Source organism: Vollenhovia emeryi, unplaced genomic scaffold (assembly GCF_000949405.1).
Source record: "Vollenhovia emeryi isolate VEMERY1.0 unplaced genomic scaffold, V.emery_V1.0 DF939193.1, whole genome shotgun sequence".
In the NCBI taxonomy this organism is placed as follows: domain Eukaryota; kingdom Metazoa; phylum Arthropoda; class Insecta; order Hymenoptera; family Formicidae; genus Vollenhovia; species Vollenhovia emeryi.
Window position 1 is genome coordinate 313,505 of NW_011967173.1, and position 19,676 is coordinate 333,180.

At 45.7% G+C, this 19,676-nt stretch overlaps 2 protein-coding genes across 3 annotated transcripts in view; one reads left to right on the forward strand and one right to left on the reverse strand.

Annotated features, from left to right (window-relative positions):
- LOC105562174 (CD151 antigen-like) overlaps window positions 1-18,110 on the forward strand; it is a 122,321-nt gene extending 104,211 nt beyond the window's left edge. The window contains exons 5-7 of the mRNA XM_012012792.1: window positions 10,305-10,478; window positions 14,648-14,809; window positions 15,920-18,110. Of these exons, the coding sequence (XP_011868182.1) occupies window positions 10,305-10,478; window positions 14,648-14,809; window positions 15,920-16,066 (483 nt within the window). The 3' untranslated portion in view covers window positions 16,067-18,110. The remainder of the gene's footprint in view (window positions 1-10,304; window positions 10,479-14,647; window positions 14,810-15,919) is intronic.
- A 94-nt stretch (window positions 18,111-18,204) lies between these two features.
- LOC105562175 overlaps window positions 18,205-19,676 on the reverse strand; it is a 4,359-nt gene continuing 2,887 nt past the window's right edge. Inside the window, exons 3-6 of one of the 2 annotated variants that reach the window (XM_012012793.1) lie at window positions 19,070-19,392; window positions 18,857-18,975; window positions 18,598-18,775; window positions 18,205-18,500 (exon numbers count right to left, since the gene is read on the reverse strand). In XM_012012793.1, the coding sequence (XP_011868183.1) occupies window positions 18,321-18,500; window positions 18,598-18,775; window positions 18,857-18,975; window positions 19,070-19,392 (800 nt within the window). In that variant the 3' untranslated portion in view covers window positions 18,205-18,320. The remainder of the gene's footprint in view (window positions 18,501-18,597; window positions 18,776-18,856; window positions 18,976-19,069; window positions 19,393-19,676) is intronic. The other variant, XM_012012794.1, reaches the window with a different exon arrangement.

Below are 19,676 nucleotides of genomic sequence, written 5' to 3' on the forward strand. Positions count from 1 at the left end.
CGTGTCCAGTCCAACGGTACGCGACGAACGGACGCAAAGGAGGCGTATTTACACGGTCATCTCGTGGACGCTGATTCCTTTTCAATTACGCCACTCGTGTCGCCGGATCGAGTAAGTCGACGTCATTATCGCGGCGACGTTACTCTGCAAAAAATGAGATTTCTTTGCCGAAGATAAGTATCGAAAGATTATTCCTCGACGAGTCGACGTATCGAGAGATTGAAAAGGACTCGCGGGAATTTATCTCGAAATGGGAACACGGTGTAATAATTCGGTAGGTTCCAACTGATTGCGAGTAGTACGGATTTCTTCTCGCTCGAGTTGCACGAAGATGGAAAAGCACGTCATCAACATAAGAGATGGCCGAGCTTTCGAGACCGTCGACTTTTCTTTTTCGAGCGATCCGGTCCACATTTTCGATTTAACTGCCGGGGGAATGACGTATCGCGGCAGCGGGATCTCCGGGATGGAGCTTGACGCCTCGGACGGGCTTCGAACCAGTTTAACATCTCCCGGACGCCTTCGATGCAACTGCTTCGGGCGAGACTGCATTACTTTCTAAGTATCCGACGCGCCACGATCGCGGTGCTCGTGGCCAATTTATGCGAGAACAATAAGTCGTGAGAGGAAAAAAGGGCGAGCGCATCGGCCGGACAGGTACCGCGTAGACCGCAAAATGCTATTTGGCGTGTTTATTATCGAGGCGGGATGGATGGCGTACGCAAAATTACGCAGGGTTCGCTGATCCGAAGCTGTAAGCAGAATGGCATAGGAGTGAACGTTTTCCTCTTGTCAGACCAGACGTCGTCTGAACCTTTTTATTTATAACACGTGAACTTGACCGTTTTTATATAAACAACACAAGTAAAAAATTTGTCTCATTAATATTATTGTCTCCTTTGTTTCGATAAAATCTTATGCTCGATTGTTTGAATATAGCATTTTAATATAAAAAATAATAAAGTATCTAGTTTGTATAAATATCTATTTTAGTTGCCGCAATTTGATGATATATCATTACTTTTGTAGAGACAATAAAAATGTATTTTTTTAATATATCCAAATAATTAAATTATATTATTCTTGATTGGGTGGCGCTTATACTTGGTATAAACAGCACAAGTAATAACAACGCCTTTTACTCACGTATTAGATCTGTGCCTAATAATAATTTTGCATATACATCTTTTTTCAACATAGCATGATAAGATAAAGTCGAAATGCACGTACGCGGAGAGAATTTCATCCTAAAATTTATCCTGAAAATCATATAATCGTGGGACACATGTATTGTGTAAGATTAAAAAATAAGTACACATTGTGTTGTTTTAACTTTTCACTTATTTCAATAATTTTACATTTAAGGTCAATTAACACAAGAGCAATATGTTAAATTAACACATGAATGTGTTAAACATTTAACACAAAAATTTTAATCGGCATTTTTTTAAACAAGAAAACACAAATTTTCCAACTGTGTATAATTATACTAACTTTTGTATTAACTGTATTTAATAAACGTTTAATATACCATCGCGTGTTTATTGGAAAGACTGTTTCAAGACAGAAAGTTGCCGGCGCGCGGTTTGCTGTGTTGAAAAAAAAACATGTATACGCAAAAATATAGTAAAGTCCAGCCCGTATAAATCGTTGGTATTATTTGTGCCTTTTATTATTAATTAAGATACGCGATTTTTAGCACGTATATATTTTTCGTGTCGACATATTTTTTCCCCTTAATTACCACGGGTCTTTTAAATTGCCATTTAAAGTGCACGAAGTAACCACACAAAATATCTTGTTTACATATATAAAATGTTGTTTCTCACGTTCATTATATTTTGAATAATTGACAATCACGCGAAGAGCTCGGGAACGAAAATTTTTCCTTTCGAAGGCACATGGCGAAGCTCGTTAAGTTACGACGGGACGTAAACGGAGATCCTCGAAGCCGGATGGCGAGGACCTTGTTAAAACGTGTCCACGCCGAAGAGTAACGACCATCTCGATCGCGAATCTTGAGGTTGTTCGACATGTACGAAAGGCACTCTTTGTTTGCGTACTATTAAGTGCCACGTGTACAAGTGTTCGCGGACGAAAACGAGACTGATTAATCTCTCCTGACAAATTAAAAAGGCTAACGATTTCATTCGAATAAATACGTCGGGTAAAAAGTTATAAAAATTGTTTAACTCGTCCAATTGCGTGACAACAGTATCGTGACAGTATCACGATAATCTTTGGTGACGAAAATAACATGCAAAAGCATTTCGGCAGCAACGTATATTTTCTGTCGCTCTAATTTTCTTTAAGACAAAATATTTTTCACGTATAAGGCGCTCTCTCTCTCTCTCTCTCTCTCTCTCTCTCTCTCGCTCTCTCTCTTTTCCCCTCTATCTTTCAAAATGAACGCGATTACGGTTGCTTCGTATTGATAGAAGCAATCATCGAGTTCCCTCGGCCTCGTTTTACAAAGCGACGCGTCCCACGTAAAGAACATTTATTGGAAGTTTAACGGCAGGATGCACTTTCAGGTCGATAAATTTGCGTGATGTGCGCCGTCACTTCGTCGGCCGGTTCAAACGGTATTCCTATAAAATTTCCCGCTTCGTCTTTCCCGTTGAAACCCGGTCGCCCGGTTATACGAGACACTCGGAGACGAACGCCCTCGGGTTACCCGAGGCGAATTGCTCGTAAGGCAGGACCAGGAATTCCCTACGTCACACCCTTTTTTTGCGGGCGCGGCAATCTTCGGCGGCGGTAAAGATTCAATGAGGTACGGCCGGGGCACCGCGAGCTCGTCAGGTTTAATGTCTTTATAATTGCGCGGTTCTCTCGTCGCCCGCGGACAAAACGAGCCACGGCGTTTTCTTGCGCCGCTCCTGTCGTCTCTCCTCTCGGCGCGGCGCGCAATCGCGAAACGAGAGGGAAAACGCCGCTCGCGAGATGAGCCCCGCTTCTTGCCGTTAATTATCCCGATGCCGTTTTTCAAGGGAGCTTTTGTAATAGCTTAATAAAGTCCCGACGATCGTATTGTTCTTTTTTTTTTCACAGCGCCCTGATAACGCCACTCGACGTGGCGCTTCCAGTCCGTCGTGCTCCGCATCGCGGAACGGCGTATTTAATAAACGTGCGTTATTGCTTCTTTTTTTTAATTGCTACTTGACGCGAACGACGTTCGGGAATAATTTCGTCTCAGCGTGCAGCATTAATCTCTTAGCTGTGCAAACACGTTATGCATATGACCGGCGCGAGGACTAGGGCGCGCTCGCGGTAAAACCGGGTAAAATTTGAGGCGATTAAAGCCCCGTCTCTTCTAATTTATGACATCGCTGTTTTATACGGATATTATAAATTAGGGCGTTGTGCGATAATTACAGCGCGCGCTCTATTTGTCGTTCCGGACAATTAAAATTTTAAACAATTAAACTTTAAATGAGCGCGCGGTGTCCCCGTTGTTACCTGTTGACAACGAGCCCTCCTTCGAATTTTTCCACCTCTCGGCAGAAGTTCCGCGGTAGATCAATCAATGTTCTACACAGGGAATCTAAATGCTTAACTTTTAATAATAGAAGGTCGAGAAGTAATATGTTATACAACCGGCGACATAAAAATAGACGGGCCGTGTCATATTTCTGCGCGTTCCATTCCTGAAATAACGGCCGCACAAGTTCACGGCATAATTTAATTTAAAGCATAAAGTCGAGCTTCACGACAGGTTGAAAGTACTTTGCATAGTATTAGCCGTTATTGTTTCATTTTTATGCTCCCGCTCTCTTTGGACGTCTCGGATCACGAACGGTATAAACCGACCGTTTCCTTGCCTTTTGCGAGGGATCGCGCGTCTCTTTAGCCTCTCCACTCGGTAAACTCGCGTTATTATTTTGTATGTGTCTTCCTTCAAACTCCCCGATACGCTCCGGCATAAAGAGACCGATCGGATATTTAAAATTCCTCATATCGTATATTAACTTCCTATTCATATCGCTATTGATATTTAAATAGCACGTAACGCGCGCGCAAGACGTCCCGAAGATTTACCGGGTACAATAGACACGTGGGGCAAAATTGTGCGCGCGAGGAAATGAGCTCTTTGTATCGCGTCGGGAAATGAGACATGAAAAAGAGAATCCCTTTATAGCTCGCCGCGGCACTTGCGACACGGGAAGCCCGGGAATTCGCGCGGAAAATCGCGCTCGACAATCACGGGGGTGGGGGGGGGGGCGCGGAATTTTCCCGTCCCGCATTTTCGCCGTGTTCCCGGCGCGCATTCGCGAAAACGAACAATATCCCGCCTGATTGTAGCCGCTGTCCTGCCGAGAAGCATAATTTCCGCCCTGCGGAAAATTCGCGGGCCCGCGGAGCGCGCCCGCCGCACAATGGCAGAATAACGATTTTACGCCGCCCTTAACGAAGTTATATCGGTGATCTCCGAGAAGTTCCTGCCAGCGTTTTCTCAACTTCCCTCTTCCAAACTCCTCCGTCCCCCCCCCCCTCCCCCCCGTCCCGGCCGACCCCTCGCTCAGAGTCGTCTTATTGTTTCGCGCGCGGCGTTTTATTCCGCTTATTTGGATACTCTCGCCAAGCCAGTAACCTTTTTCCTAATTACATTTCCGAGTTGTTGAATTGCATAATTATCGCGAGATAAACGGAGTCGTCTCTGTTGTTCGGCCACGGTGACGGCAGCGATTTGACGAAACGGAGGAAATCTGCTCTCCAAATGGTTATTTTAAATTACCTTTTTTTTCGCCGTTGCGGAGTTTTCGGACGAAATGTTAACTGATATTTATATCAAATATCAATTGTCGAGTTCGATGCCGAGTGCAATAATCCGCAGTTGGAAAAAGCACGTACGAAAGGAAGGGAGAGGAGGAAGTTCTATAAATGGTGTATACAGCATTGAAATTCCGCCGACGTCTATCGCGGTGGAAACTAATATCTTTCATAGCACTGCACGTGCTAATGAATACAACTGTAACGTTGAAATACTAATGAGCGAAATGGTGTCTCTAATAACACGCGTCAGCTTCATTACATCGTTTTTTATCGCGCAGTTAGCTCGTTGTTTGGTAAAGTCTACCACCGCGCCGTAGCGAATAAGCCGCTAGTTTCTCCCTAAACGGAGACTCGCGGTAATAGTTGCTTTCGCAAAGTCCCCTCCCGCGCCTTAGTAATCGTAAAATAACAACGTACGTTGTTGTTGCCGGGGAAACCGTCGACAATCAACGCGGGATGTCTTCATCGTTTATCCAATTGGCGACTCGCTCCTCTGCTTTCCCCTCAATTATCGTACGCACGGGGCTTTTACCCGATGATTTTATCCGATCGGCACGATCTACCTTCGCGCAAAACGTCAATTCACTTTTTTTTTTATTAGCAGTAGGTATTTCGTTACCGGATATTTTTCTATGCGCGCTATATCGCCGGTACGAAATACCGTCGTCGGTCCTCTTCGTGATCCGGAAATGCTCGTTTTCCTAATAACGGCGAGGTAACGAGCTTAATCCACCGTAACGGCGATAAACTATCGGCGATCCTCGAGGCAAGAAGGCCCACTTCCCTTCTTGCCTCGGCTTTCCCGTTGGTCCTGCTCCCTTTCACCATCTATACACGGATGGCACGAGCGAACCGTCTCATTAGCCGAGACCTTATATGGCGCTCAATTAAGATTTTTACCAGTCCCGGGTAGGTAAATCCACATAATGAACACGAGCCACGTTGGCGACTCGACGGAGGAGAGAAAAGGCTTTATGAGATCACGGAGAAAGCCAGGTACACGCATAATGCACGGCTTGCCCGGACTATGTTTTGCGATGGAGCGATTTTCCATCGGCGCCGATGCTGCTCTCCGGATTCTGATCGGCGCGTTCACGCATGAGAGCATTCAGATATGATTTTCCACGAACGCAGAACTTTCTGCGCGCGGTTTTTAAATTATATACATATATTTTATGTCCTAAACATTTTGCCGCGCGCGCGTGCTCGTAGATATTTTATTTCTGGCTGGCGACGATATTCTGCCCGCGGTGATTTTGCCATTTAATAAAACGGGGGGGGAGGGAGAGGCTTCGATTTCTTTTTTAATAAATTTAGCGAACGACCAAGTTTCGTTAACGAACGTGTATAATTATCGAGCGACAGGTAGCAGTTATTTTACGCACAAGTTTCCGCTAGAGCGGTAGTTGTAATTGGCATCTCGTCAAATATAGTGCTCGTGTCTGTGCATTCGTGGCCTGTCTTCTCCATGCGACTCGCGCGCAATCCGGCACTTCCTCTTGTTTCCATCACAGGCTCGTGTTAAGTCCAAGAACCATGACCGGCTTAAACTCCCATTCTCAATGTCTCGCGACGGTAATCTCAGGGCGAAGTTTATCTTGCCGCGCTATGCATAACGACGGACACAATAGGATGCGTTATTCACGCTCGGAAGATTAAAAACATTAGCTAAATTTATTGCAAGTTCGCGGCACTCGCTGCAATTCTAAAATACCAGGGAGGGAGGAGACTAATATTTCCTGGTTAATTTGAGGAAGGTTTATGTTCACAGGGTAACGTGAAAAATAAACCTTTTCGCCCATTTTTTTCCACAATTTACATTACGCTTTTTTCATAATGAAGAAATTCTTTAAAGCGCATTACATTACAGTCGTATGTCCGTGCCCGTAAAAATTTTCATAATGCAAAGTGTTTAAATGTAATATTACTTAGGGCACGTTTAATGAAATCCCGCCGCGCACACTTTGGACCGTTGCGCGCTTTACGCGCTCTCTTTTTTTTTTTTCCACCGTGGATTACAGTGTCCGGGGCTTGCGCTTCGAGTTTCGATTCGTGTTTCAACAAGCTTTACTCGATAGTCGAGGTTGCACGTTTTCCGGCGCACGCGTTAGCCCTCCCCCCGACAAAAGCGTCGGTCTCTAACAATTATTCGAGAACGTAGCACGTTCAATCTGTCTCCGGGTCGAAATCGCCGCGTGTGTATTTTATTTTACACAAACGCACACATGCATATATATATACATGCATGTGTGTTATATATATATATAAATATAAAGCCATATAGTGGAAAAGCAATTGGTGCGTTTGATCTATCGTTTCTCCCCTTCACTGTCAGCCTCCTCACCAATCCCAAACTGTCGATTGCCATTCCTGCCCTCTCCGCGCCGTTTCCGCCGGAACGTATATACATCCCGGGCGATTTATTGACTTAGGTACTAATATGTACGTACACTTAGGTGGTACATACATGGAGGGTACCGGGACCGGCGAACGTCGCAGCCTCTCGACGTTACTCTCCCGGAGACGCGCGCGGATTCCGAGTAGCGGCTGGCTGCGAAGGAAGCGGAAGCGTTGCGATTCGCGCGCGCTCATCTTCTCCTCCGCCTCCGTCTCCGTTGCTCCCGTTTAATAACTGAAACGGATACTTGCCAGCTACGAAGATGAGAGAGTCGACGCGGGACACTCGCCTCGCGCTATCCGCTCGCGTTTGCTCGTCGCGCGATCTGATATCACGAATTAGCAGGCGTTTATCGCGGCGCGCGTCGGCGAACTCCGCGTTTTGCGCCGCGCGCGTTTACGCGGAAGCCCACGATCGATCATCTCAGCTACTCCCGGCCGCGCTAATTTCTCGCGTATACGTTTGACTTGAACGCCCCGATCTAATTGGGGGGGAGGGCGGGGGGAGGGGACTAAAAGAGCACGTTGTTAATCAGCCTTAGGGTCGAGGTAAGCGCGGCTTTTCTGCAAAGTCGGCGTATATCTTCACGCTGGTCCATTCTGCTTGTAATTGAAGAGCTTATCTTCAAATTGTTTTACGCTCCGCGGCTTCCCAGGCGAACCTTATGACGCGTAAATTTCATTATTTTTTTTCTTTACATAGGTTCGGAATCGCTTCGGGACGGGATTTAATCGCGTGGATTGAGATATTTTACGAAACGCGACGCAATTAACCGAGGCGCGAAACGGTCCTGAAAGATTCGTTCAACGCGTGGATACGTCCTCTTAAAGTATTTAAATCGCGAACTTTCATCAGGCCGCTATCAATCTTTCGATTTCCGCGACGCTACTTCTGCGCGTTGTCGTAGGTCAGGAGTACCAATTGTGAATTGAGAATTTACGAAACACGATGCAGCCAACGCGTGAAACGGTTTCGAGAGACTCGTCGATATGGATACATCCTCTTAAAATGTTTGAATCGTGGATTTTATCTTCCGAGATTCTGCGGCGCTATTTTTGTGAATCATATGTGAATAGAACACTAAGGCCCGGTTTTGCCAGCGTCGTTTAACATTTAAGCTTAGCGCAATTCGTTCTTTGTCTGTTTCCAACTGTTACTTTAGAAGGAGACAAACATGAATTAAACTAAGATTAAAGGTTAAGCGACGTTTGGTGAGACCGGGCCTAAAGGCCTGCGTCCACGGTGCTAGAACCTGGTCCAAGTTCTATAAGTTCGATGGAATAGCTGCAAGTTGATTGGCTACACATTTCTCGAAACTAGAACTCGGACCAGATTCTAGCATCGTGGACACAGGCCTTAAAAAAACACTAAAGCCAACGGCACACGATACTACTTTTCCTATAACTGGATTGCTTGCGAGAACCAATAAGGATGCAGAGTGTTCAGATCAGGTGACTTAAGACTAAATCCCGATTGGCCCTCGTAAGCAATCCAGTAGGAAAAATGGTATCGCGTGCCGTTGGCTTTAGTGTCCGAAAGTGTCGTTTACTCGCGCGATACCTACTTAATTCCCGTAGCGCGCATTACAGCCGTGAATCGATCACAAATTAACTGCCAATGCAGCTCCTCTCCTCTCCACGCGCTTCCTCTTCCCCGTGCGTCTATATCAGCCAATATTTCATCGATCTAGTGCACGCTCTCTCGCGATTCGACCAAGTTTCCGGGAAGCTAAGCGCGAGGCATAAATCCACCCTGTGGAACGGAATTAATAACCGTCGAATTATTAAATAAGAAAAAGCTCCCTCTCTCCTGCGTGTTGCTCTGTACACGCTTCGCTCCTCCGGGTCGCAAAATCTTGCGAAAGTACGAACGAGCGATAGTTAGTCACCGCGGCTTGAATATTCATAGGTAGAGGGGGATCGTCGGGGCGCGCGCCCTGTCCCTCGGCGGGGGTTTATATTCATGAAAAGTCTGAAAAGCTTCGGTGGACATTACGCAATTTTAATACGCTTGCTTCTACGAGAGAAGCAGGAAGGAAGGTGGGGAGAGAGAGTGAAAGAGAGGGCGATGACTCCGAAAGAGCGAGGTGAATCTCCGGTGGCTACATCCCGGCGGCTTTGCTCCGTAAATCCGTGTTACAAATTACGCGAAAGCGCGGTATTAAACATCGTTCGTTTAGAATCTGTGCGCGCGCATTCTTTCTTCCCCTCTTTCTCTCTCTCTCTCTCTCTCTCTTTACATATATAAATATATACGCAGGGTGTCCCATTTTAACTTGGACGGTAAAGTATCTCAAGAACTAATAAGATGGTGTAATAAACAATAGGGGATTCCGTTTAAAAAATTGAAGGCGACCTTCACGTGACCTTCAAGCAACTATTCAAAGTCAAATTAATGACACAATCTTATGCCCCCCTCGAAACCATACAACTTTTGTCTAAAACATTTTTGTTCGCTGGACTTGGTTTTTGAAATATTTTACTGTCCAAGTTAAAGTGGGACACCTTGTGTATGTACATATATATATAATATATATATAGGTAGAATACACCATTTTCACGTGAAACGTATGTTTTTTGGCGCGAGGCGCGTATATCAGAGATATTCGTATTTCGAATCGAGCGAATCGATGATTCGGCGTGAAAAAGCTACGCGGAGAGAACAACAGCGGGCAAAAATAAATACCGTTATAGGACGCGTGAAGCTTCCCCGTGAAAATACGACGGTAGACCTGACAGATTCAATCTCGGGCTTCATCGCGTTTGTAAGGAGCGCGCACGTTAGAAATCGTTCCTTCGCAGCACCGCCGTCATTTCGCAGAATTATTTTCGGACGCGAGGCGAGCGCGCATTTACCTGGGGATAAGCCCCGGCTCTTTCTTCCTCTTCATTAAAAGCCGTCCCATTTTCTCCTTTTTGCCGATGGAATTCGTTCGACAGCTTTTATCGGAATTTCCATTCAGTTAGACGGCGAGGCGTTCATTGCTCTCCCAATGCCGTTCCTTTCATTAGCCAAGATAGAGGCGTTTAAACGGCGAGTTGTAGCCGCGTAATTGCGGAAAGACCGCCCCGATGTTGTTTTAACCGACCCTAATCCCCCTCGTTTCTCGTATTCTCTTCTGCCGACGCAGTACGTCTTCGTGGTGATGGCGGTGCTCGTGCTGGAGGCCGGGGTCGGCGCGCTGGCGCGCCTCTACGAGGAGCAGGTCGGCCCCGAATTGAAGATGAATCTGAACCGCACCTTCCTCGAGAACTATGCCGTGCGATCCCGGGAGACCGCGGCCATCGACCAGATGCAGAGAGAGGTAAGTAACGAGTCCCCGCATCGGGGGAGAAATAATAATAAATAGGGGCGCACGGGCGCTGAGACGCGCCGCTTAGTAACTTTTCGCCGAGGACTAGACCAGGACTCGAGCCTGGGACCTACTGCTCTTCCTACTGACAATGAGCTATCCAAGCCCACGCTCGATCCTTTTCTCGCTCGCCTACTGTATTTCACCGAGTAAAGTAGAAAAAATAAGTCTCTCCACTTGCCCCTCGAGCTACTCTGGGGGGGGGGGGGGGAAAGACAGTTAGCAATCCATTTTGGGGTCCACAATTAGCAATCGAACTATTTGGATCGTTCGTAACTCTACTCTGGGAAAAAAATTTTGACCGTTTTCTTTGCAGTTAAGCAACTTAACATTTCGGTTAGTGCCTCTTAAGTGAAAATTATCTTTGCGTTACTGAATGTCGACAGAACTAATTGAGAGAATTGATTAGTATTACTTGAAAATCTTGGATATACACTGAGAGACCCATTTTGTTGAGTGAAACAAAATTTAGTTGACTCAACTGAATGTCTTGTTCGGACATGAGCAAACAAATCTTTCAGTTGATACAACAAAAAAATTTAGTCGGAAAATTTGGTTATATCAACCACACAAATTTGGTTGAGTGAACATGCGCAGAATCCTTTTACGATATTCAACTAAACGATTTAGTTGACGCAACAAACACAATTATTTAGGACGTGATGAGATGAACGAATTTGTTATCTCAACCATCAAATTTTGTTCAAATAAGCAACTCGTGGAAACAAGCTATTTAGTTGTAACATTTAACTTCTTTTCAGCAACATATTTTTCGTTTTATACAACCAAGTTGTATTTATTACATTAGTCAACAAAATGATTCAATCAAATTATTTCGTTTTATTCAACAAAATGGGTCCCTCAGTGTAGACAGAATAGCTAATTGCGATTTTTAGTTACGTGGGGGAAAATTCGCAAAAGATTAGAGTTAGTTACGAACAATCCAAACAATTCGATTACTATAAATTGTGGGCCCCAAAGTGGGTTGCCAACTGCCTTTTTTTCCCCAGAGTAGTCCCGTGTGTGTTTAAAAAAATGTCGCCGTCGAACAATTGCGAACGAAATGCGGGCCGGTATCCCGATATCGCGAGATCCCGATGCACGTTTTCTCTCTCTTTCCCGCGGTATCAATTTCCTCTCCCGTTGTCACTTTTATTCGCGTTGCATCTCCGCGCGCCTCCGGACCCCAAGTAACGTTTCCGTCGCGGCTTTGCTGGGGTTTCGCGTTTGGGGTGCCACCAGAAATACGGCAATACGACACCGGCGCGTCGAGTGTTTGCTGAAAACGTACGGCTTGTCAATACGAAACACGAGCGTCGCCGACAAATAGGGGATGTTTCGGAATCGCGAGTGTCCTAATCGCGGATAACGTGGCGAACTCACGAAAATACAATCCCCCCTCGATTGTTCGATTTCAATTAAAAAGTCGGTGCTCGTCATTTTTCTTTTATTTCTTTTTTTTTTAAACACAGCAACGGCAGCGCGTTTCGAACGCGTGTGTACTTTCCTCGCGCGTCTCCTCGATTGGAAGTGAGCCACACCCGCGTCGTCTCGGGGTTGCTCGACGTTAATTTACGAATGCAGTCGAAACGGCTCGCGGTGGCGGCCTTTGTGCCCGCGATATCACGCGTGGCGGGCACTTTTATTTATGTCCTCCGCCGACGATGGCACTCTCTTGCGAGGAGGACCTTACAGCGGTAAATCATCGTTATCGCGTTGCGGAACAGTTTCCGCCCGTTCGCTATAAATCGATTAGCGCCGCGCGGTGAACCTGCGGCGAAAAACTCTGCGGTTACGCGCTCATACTTTGGCGGGGGAGTCACTTCGCGCGCGTCACCTCCGGGCCCCGAGTGCACTCGTGCGTGCCGCAAGGCCCTCCCCGGATTTACGCCCGGATCGAAGTTGTTTGTAATCGCGGGATTGTATTTGCGGGATTAGGTCGACGGACGTTGGCGATAGCGGGGATTATGCCGACCGCGCGCACATTGCCCGCTTCGCAAAGAGACGTTTCCGTCGCGCGGGCGAATTAATCGCGTGCGCGAGATGTCCGGATTCACCTCGTGCCCGAGCGCGCAGCATCTTGATTCGGATCGGACTCGTAAGCGCACACGTGATGCGATTTACGGTGCTGATAATGGCGCGGGAGCTAAGTCGCTCCCGCTACACCCATTGCCCTGATAAATCGAGCCCCGCAATCTCGCCCTTCCGTCCGGATCCCATTGGACCGCGACCGAGGATTTTCGTTTCCGTTTCTTCACGCCGCGCGCCGGCGGGGCGTTAAACCCCCTTTCCCTCCCCTCCCCTCCCCGCCCCGCCCGTCCGCCGAAATTGGCGAAACCGTCGGGCAAGCGGGAGATCCGTATTTTATTTATACGCCGAGGATCCACGTGTACAAGCATTTCATTCCGTTCGGGAAATCGAATTTTACCGCGACAGCGCTCGTCGGGAATTTTTAAGACGACTCCGCGAGCGGAAATAAACGTCTCGCGGTACGTCCGTGCCGGTGTACGCGCGCGGAAAATCTCCCGATATATGTCCCGTATAAAACGTAGACTGTTTGTTAAATTTATTTATCCCTACATTTTTTTTGCCGCATTGCCCTTGATCTGGATTTTACCTCACCATCCGAGACAAGGTCGAACGACCTTTTTTATCGATACAGATCGCGTTACTGTCAAACGAGAGAATCCGACACATTTTCTTGCTTCCACGAGATTCGTGTATCCCTTGCTCGATTTCTATGTAATAACTTTTAAAACGAAGGTCGCATCTGATTGTGCAATATATGTATATGAATACGTACGCGTACAAATGCATTTCACGGTCTTTTCCCGGGGGAAAAAAAAGAAAAAGTCTCTTTAAACCTCTTCTTTTCTGACGTTGGACCTTCGAAAGGACCATCCGAGGCACCCGTTCAGAAGAGTAAATAATTGAGTAAATAATTGATTGCAGTTGCAGACGTTGCAGCAAATGCTGCTCCAGGCGACTTGATCAAATATTTCTTTTTAATTTTTCTTTCCAATTCCCCCCCGCAAGTTACTTGGCGAACGGAGATTAAACAAAGAGGATTGTTTATACCAAAAACCGCATCAAGAGTTTCGTTGCGGAGCATTAATAGGCCAAGAACAGTTTACAAGCTGACCGAGCGTTCTAGCCTAGTCCAGCGCTCCGAGCAAGACGACGGGGCGCCGAATTATGCGTGTTCAGGAAGGAAGGTGAAATTCGTTGACCGTAACGTCTGCACGTGTAAAGGATCCGTAGAAGTGTTTATCGCGACTAATGGTTCCGGCGCGCGATGAATCCCGCGGGATTACGTGCCCGCATTAAAGTTACCATTTAACTTGCTGCCGCCGCCGGAACACGTTTCTCACCTCCATTAATCTGCCCCTCTTCAGCCTCCCTGACCCCCTCCCCCCTTGGCCCCTCTTTCTCAATGACTCCACGGTGCCCCGGCGTGTAACGTGTCCCGCTATCGTTATTATCGTACGCGGCTATTATCGTCGCTATCGCCGCTATCATCGACCCCCTTCCTGCCTTATCCGCGTATACTTTATTATTACGCACGTCGCAAACGGAACTGGAAAATAAGAAGGATAAGTCCGCCGTTACGAATAACAAGTTCTAATGCAGCTTGAAGGCTCGCCACTTTTTCCTTTGGAACATGACTCTTTATAAAAAATTATTTATTAACATCGTGAAAAGAGAGAGAGAGAGAGAGAGAGAGAGAGAGAGAGAGAGAGAGAGAGAGAGAGAGAGACGATGTTAAAATAGACATATGTTGTTAAAATGTTTTAATGTAGGGAGAGAAGAGTATCTAGTAACATAGTAATTAAGATAAAATAATATTGTTCGTTTCGTTATCAATACTCTTTGGTTTGGATTCAAGCTATAGGACGAAAGTATGTTATTTTTACGCGTTCTATAAATTTCAAGTCACCTTAATTCAAAGTCGTCAATTTTCAATTATCGAGCCTCTTTTCTCCCTCGTCGCGGAGCAATTAAAAATTTCCTCCACAACGACGGCTGAGATGACTATATTTACATAACGGTAGCACGGAAACTACTGCTTTCGTGAGCCTTCCCAATATTATCGCGAGAGACATTATTATTGAAATTTGCAGTTCAAATGCTGCGGTGCCTTGAGATTCGAGGACTGGCTCGTGAGCGAGTGGCATAAGGACGAGGAGGTCCTCAGGAACGGCAGCGTCGTACCTGACAGCTGCTGCAAGACGCCGACGTTACTTTGCGGGAAAAGGGATCATCCCTCCAATATTCAGTACACGGTACGTCTGCCGCGGCTTTCAACTTCTCCCGCTTTCCTTGGCTGATTATTAAACGCGACATTAGCTTGAATTGAATGCCGTTCAATTGATCTCCTTGGAAAAAAGTCGTAACTCTTCCTTAAGTATGGCATGATTACAAGATATTAAAGATCAAAAATTGGAATTTGCCATTATCGATGAAAATCCATCCCAATCGGTGCGGGACCCAGATAGCAATATGCATGTCTAAAAGACGTCATAAAGATATCTTGAAGTCAGTTTTTAGACGTACATGTCTAAAAGGCAACTTAATGCCGTCTTAAAGATGTCTTTCAGACACGCTCGCTATCTGGGGAGATTGCCACGGCACTTAATATATCCTGTACAAGAGTAAAAAACCATTTGCGCCAACTGGAACACGTTTTTCGGCTCAATGTTGAGCGCCGCATAATTAAAAAACCAAACGAACTTACTTGTTAACAACCCAGATAGCACCAGTGTTGTGCATAGATGATTTTAAAATTAGCTAGATAAAGATAAGATAAAAATATATAAATTTATCTTAGATAAGATAAAGATGATTTCGTTTTGAATATATCTAGATAAAAGATAAAATTATATGATGATTCATCTAGATAATTTTCAGATATTTTTAAGACTTCATGTAAACGCAGTAGAAAAAGTTATGAAAAAATTATAGAAAAATTTAAATTATAAAGGGGGATATAGAATATATTCAGGTTAAGTTATATGACACACACAAATGCATAGTCTACAATGCCATCCATATTTAAATAGTGTAACTGTTAAGTATTTTTATGTGGCCCTAAACCAAATTATCTGTACGTTATCTTAGATAATTTAGTAAAGATAACACTTTCTTTCATCTAAGATGCAGATATAGATAATACTTATTTTTATTATCTATATAAAGATAAGATAACGCTAAAATTTTATCTAGATAATCATCTATATAATTTTATTTAGATAACAGCGAACACTGGATAGCACACATAGTTCTATGAATATTCTTCTGAAGTGCAAATATTCTTAATTTTAGAATATTCTAATCGAATAGTCTTTTACAGTGTAGCATCGCATCCGTACACTTTTATGTTTGTTTAATTTCAGGGCTGCATTTATAAGTTCCTGGAGACGACGAAGGACCATTTGATAATCTTGGGCGCCGTCGGACTGGGCCTGTCGGTCCTCGAGCTCTTCGGCATCGTTCTCGGGTCCTGCCTGTATATAAAGCTCAGGCACGACTTTGACGACTGAGAATTACTTCAATGCCCCGAGGGCAACAACAACGGCCAGTCGTGGTGCAGATACATGCAGAGCAATCCGGAGACCATTTGATCGTCGGAGTAGGGGCGGGAAGACGGGCGATTACAGCCGCGGGACCACGCGGATGAAAGGGAACCATCCTCGGCCGCGGACCCTCGTTTACCGCTCCCTCCCCCCGACGCATTCAGAAGGGTATCAACAAGTGAAAATGGAGGTAGCGATGAAGAAGCGGCGCCGTCTACGCCGCTCGTTGCCTCGCTCCCCGCGAACTTTGCGCGAATTACGTGATCACGGACAATCAAAGGGGGGGTAAAAACACATAAATTGTGGAAGTCGATCCGACGTCGTCTCGGGTCGCGGTTCGAAGGCAGAAAGGTGCTTCTAATCGTTGAATACTTGCGCAACGGAGTTGGGTTTAAAGCTCGCGCGCATTGCCGATGATATTAAGTCCTCTCGGAGACGGCGCCATTATAGAATGTTATAAGAAAAAAGAAACTGCGAAATGTAACACGAAGATTGCTCTTGAAATCGATCGGCTTTGTTCGTGCCTTCATAATGATTCATTTCTCAATGGTGCCGTCTTTATTGCTGTCGTTCCGAAACTTTCAAGGGCAATGCCGGCAGCTTTTAAATCCGGCTTTAGTGCCTTCTCGAACAGCGTTCCCACGCGAGAAATTACGAAGATGCGAACAGTTTTGATAAATAAGAGTGCGTGGGCGCACTTGCGGTTACGCAGGACCAGTATAATTATCTCGAGTATGTATCTAAGGTCTTTCGCGATCGTCCGCGCGAGACTCTCACGACTAGCCGAAGCTGTTAGCTCTCGCTGTCAATGGTGTTGAATATTTTCTGTGGTACTTTTCCCCCGAACGGAAACGAGCCTGGATCCTTTTTTATAGCGCATCGTCAGTCCACGTTGACGTTAATTACAAGAGCTCTAATCTCCCTCGCCGAACGCAATATTTTATCAAGCTCGGCGAGATTTCGCACGTGCGGAGGGGCGCTGACTCCGCTCGATACTGCCATTTGCAAATTTGCACAATTTTCAATCGCGATCCAAGTAACGATCGTGTCGTTTTACGGAGCCATGACAAAAGAAAGGAAAAATCTTTCGCGTCGAGGGAGAAGCCACGTCTGACCGTCTGGCTTCTCCCGCGTAACAAAAAGATCTGATCGAGTCGAGTAATGTCGATTTTCCTGCAATCGGATCGCGCGTCATCGAGTTTTAGTTGCGCCTCTTGAGTTCTTTCCCTCGCCTCGCATCGATGGATAAATAATCGGAGGAACCACCTGTGCTGTAAACACGATGACGGATCGATCTGTATCCGGCAGCGAAGACAGGGCGGAAATCGACTTGATAGAACTGTAAACAGTGCCTTGAAGATATTGTTAAGCTCAGAGATATTTTAGAGTACGCGTAAAAAGAAATAAAAGAAAAGAAAGAAATGACGTCGCGGCGGTGTAAATTATTAAAGAGGAACCAGCGGAGAAAGAAAAGGAGAGACTTTAGCGTGTAACAAATTTTACACATACGCACGCACACACACGCACACACACGCGCACACACACACGAGCAGCATGTATATATCCGTTGCTTCGCAAACGAGTACAAGCCTTTGCACATTATTTATGATAAACGCTTTCATCCGCCGTCGGAAACGGGAGCGCGCCGCTCGAATCGGCAATTGCGAGCCGCAGAAATTTTCCCGCCGATCTATGCACCGATTGTCCCACCCTCCTCGCACCTCCCTTATATTGTATCCCGCACGTTTTGCGAATTTTGATACGCAAGTTATTTCGCCGATCGTTGACAATTACAGCCTCGCAATTGCGGATTCCACCGGATGTTCTCGCGCTCGAGAAAGTCCAAACATATTTTACTACTGTACCATTGCGTCATGTTATTTTAATCTTAATATTATCGTCCTCACTTTGCTATTATGTACACATATATTATCGACTAGCGTTTAGGCGGACTTTATACATATTGTACATATCAAACGCTATTCTGTTACAAATAAATGTTTAAATCGTACTATCCCTCACCTTCGAAGAAAATACCAACGTGCTCTCCTCTGGACACCCGGATCGGGTCGACGAGCGTCGGTGAGTATACGGAAAAGCGAATCGTTATTCCCTAAAGTATTCCCGTTTTCAGAACTTTGTGATATTCAGTCTGCGCGATCGCGCGGAAGAACTTCATGCGCGTTTGGCTCGTTCGGCAGTGAAAGTCATTCTTCGAATGTCATCTCGGAGATTCCGCGTTGCTCGCATATTGCACCATCGACTCGAGGTGCGTCAACAGCATGTTGTCCCGCGTTCCAAGGGCGACGAACAGCCAGGCAAAAACCGCGAGCAGGTCCTTCGATATCGTCACCTTCTGCCAACCGTTCAGCTCCGCCAGGAGGGTCTCTTGTGCTGTGTTCTGAAAAATTATTGTGCACACGTAAACGCAAGTGAAGAATCTTTCGCGCAGGTCTTTTCGCCAGCTGTTAATTAAATCTGATCCACGATGTCCTTACGTTTGACCACGTTTCGTTGATACTGTGATAATGCACCAGAGCCAACTGATCGTCCACCTTCGACGATGCCTGATGGAGCCCGAAAGTCACCAGGTAGAGCAGAACGGCGATGGCAGTTTTCGCGTGGTCCATATAAATCTCGCGCAAGTGTTCCATGTCGAGCCGCGCCAGATCGGATCTACAACAACCAATGTCTCCACTGAAGTTAACGATATTTAGATATGGACGTTAAATCTTTCTTCTCAAATGTTGAACGCACTTGTCAAAGATGGAGATGACACAAAGGGCGACTAGGAAGGAGAATATATTCGTGTACATTTCGGAGAAGACCGAGTAATCCGACATGAATTCCATCGACGTGTTGAAAAAAACGTGAATCTGCGAGACACGAGTCAGATAATTGATCTTTCAAAATTGGTACCACATGAAAATTGGTTCGCGGTAGCCAAATTGAGGCAGGAACAGTGTTTACCATTATGAGATGCAGAAACGCCATCCCGCCCAGGAGGCCCTGATAAATGACACCGGTGCATTTCCAAAATTTCTGCGCCGTGATTGCCACCTTTATGAGCGTCTCCGTGGAATCGCAGCCTTCTCTACCGTTAGCCGCGTGTGTCGTATCATTTCCCAAAGCACGTCTCGATCCGCCAATTTTCACGGCGCTAAAGCCGCTCCTGCCCTGAATATAAATTGTGTCCGTAGTCAATTCCGGAAGCGGCACGGGTTCCTCATATTTTGTGCGCACGTTCTCTTGAGCCTTCTTCAGGATCTCGGTGATGGGTACCTCGTCGTCCGCTTGTGCGTGGAAAATTATTAATTCACATTATAGACTTCGTTTTTGCCTCGCGAAACTTTCAAATCTCCCTAACGCGGTTGCGACCTCCTCAAATGTCTAAATTGAATGTTTATTCCCGCTTTAATATTTATTCAAGTGCGACTAATTGTAACATACCATTGGTCACAGTTGGATTTTCGTCTAATAATAATTCTATGTAAAGTTCGTATACTCTTTCCGAACTTGGTAAACCGTGCGATTGTAGGACGGTCTTAAAACACAGTCTTAATTTATTATACTTTAA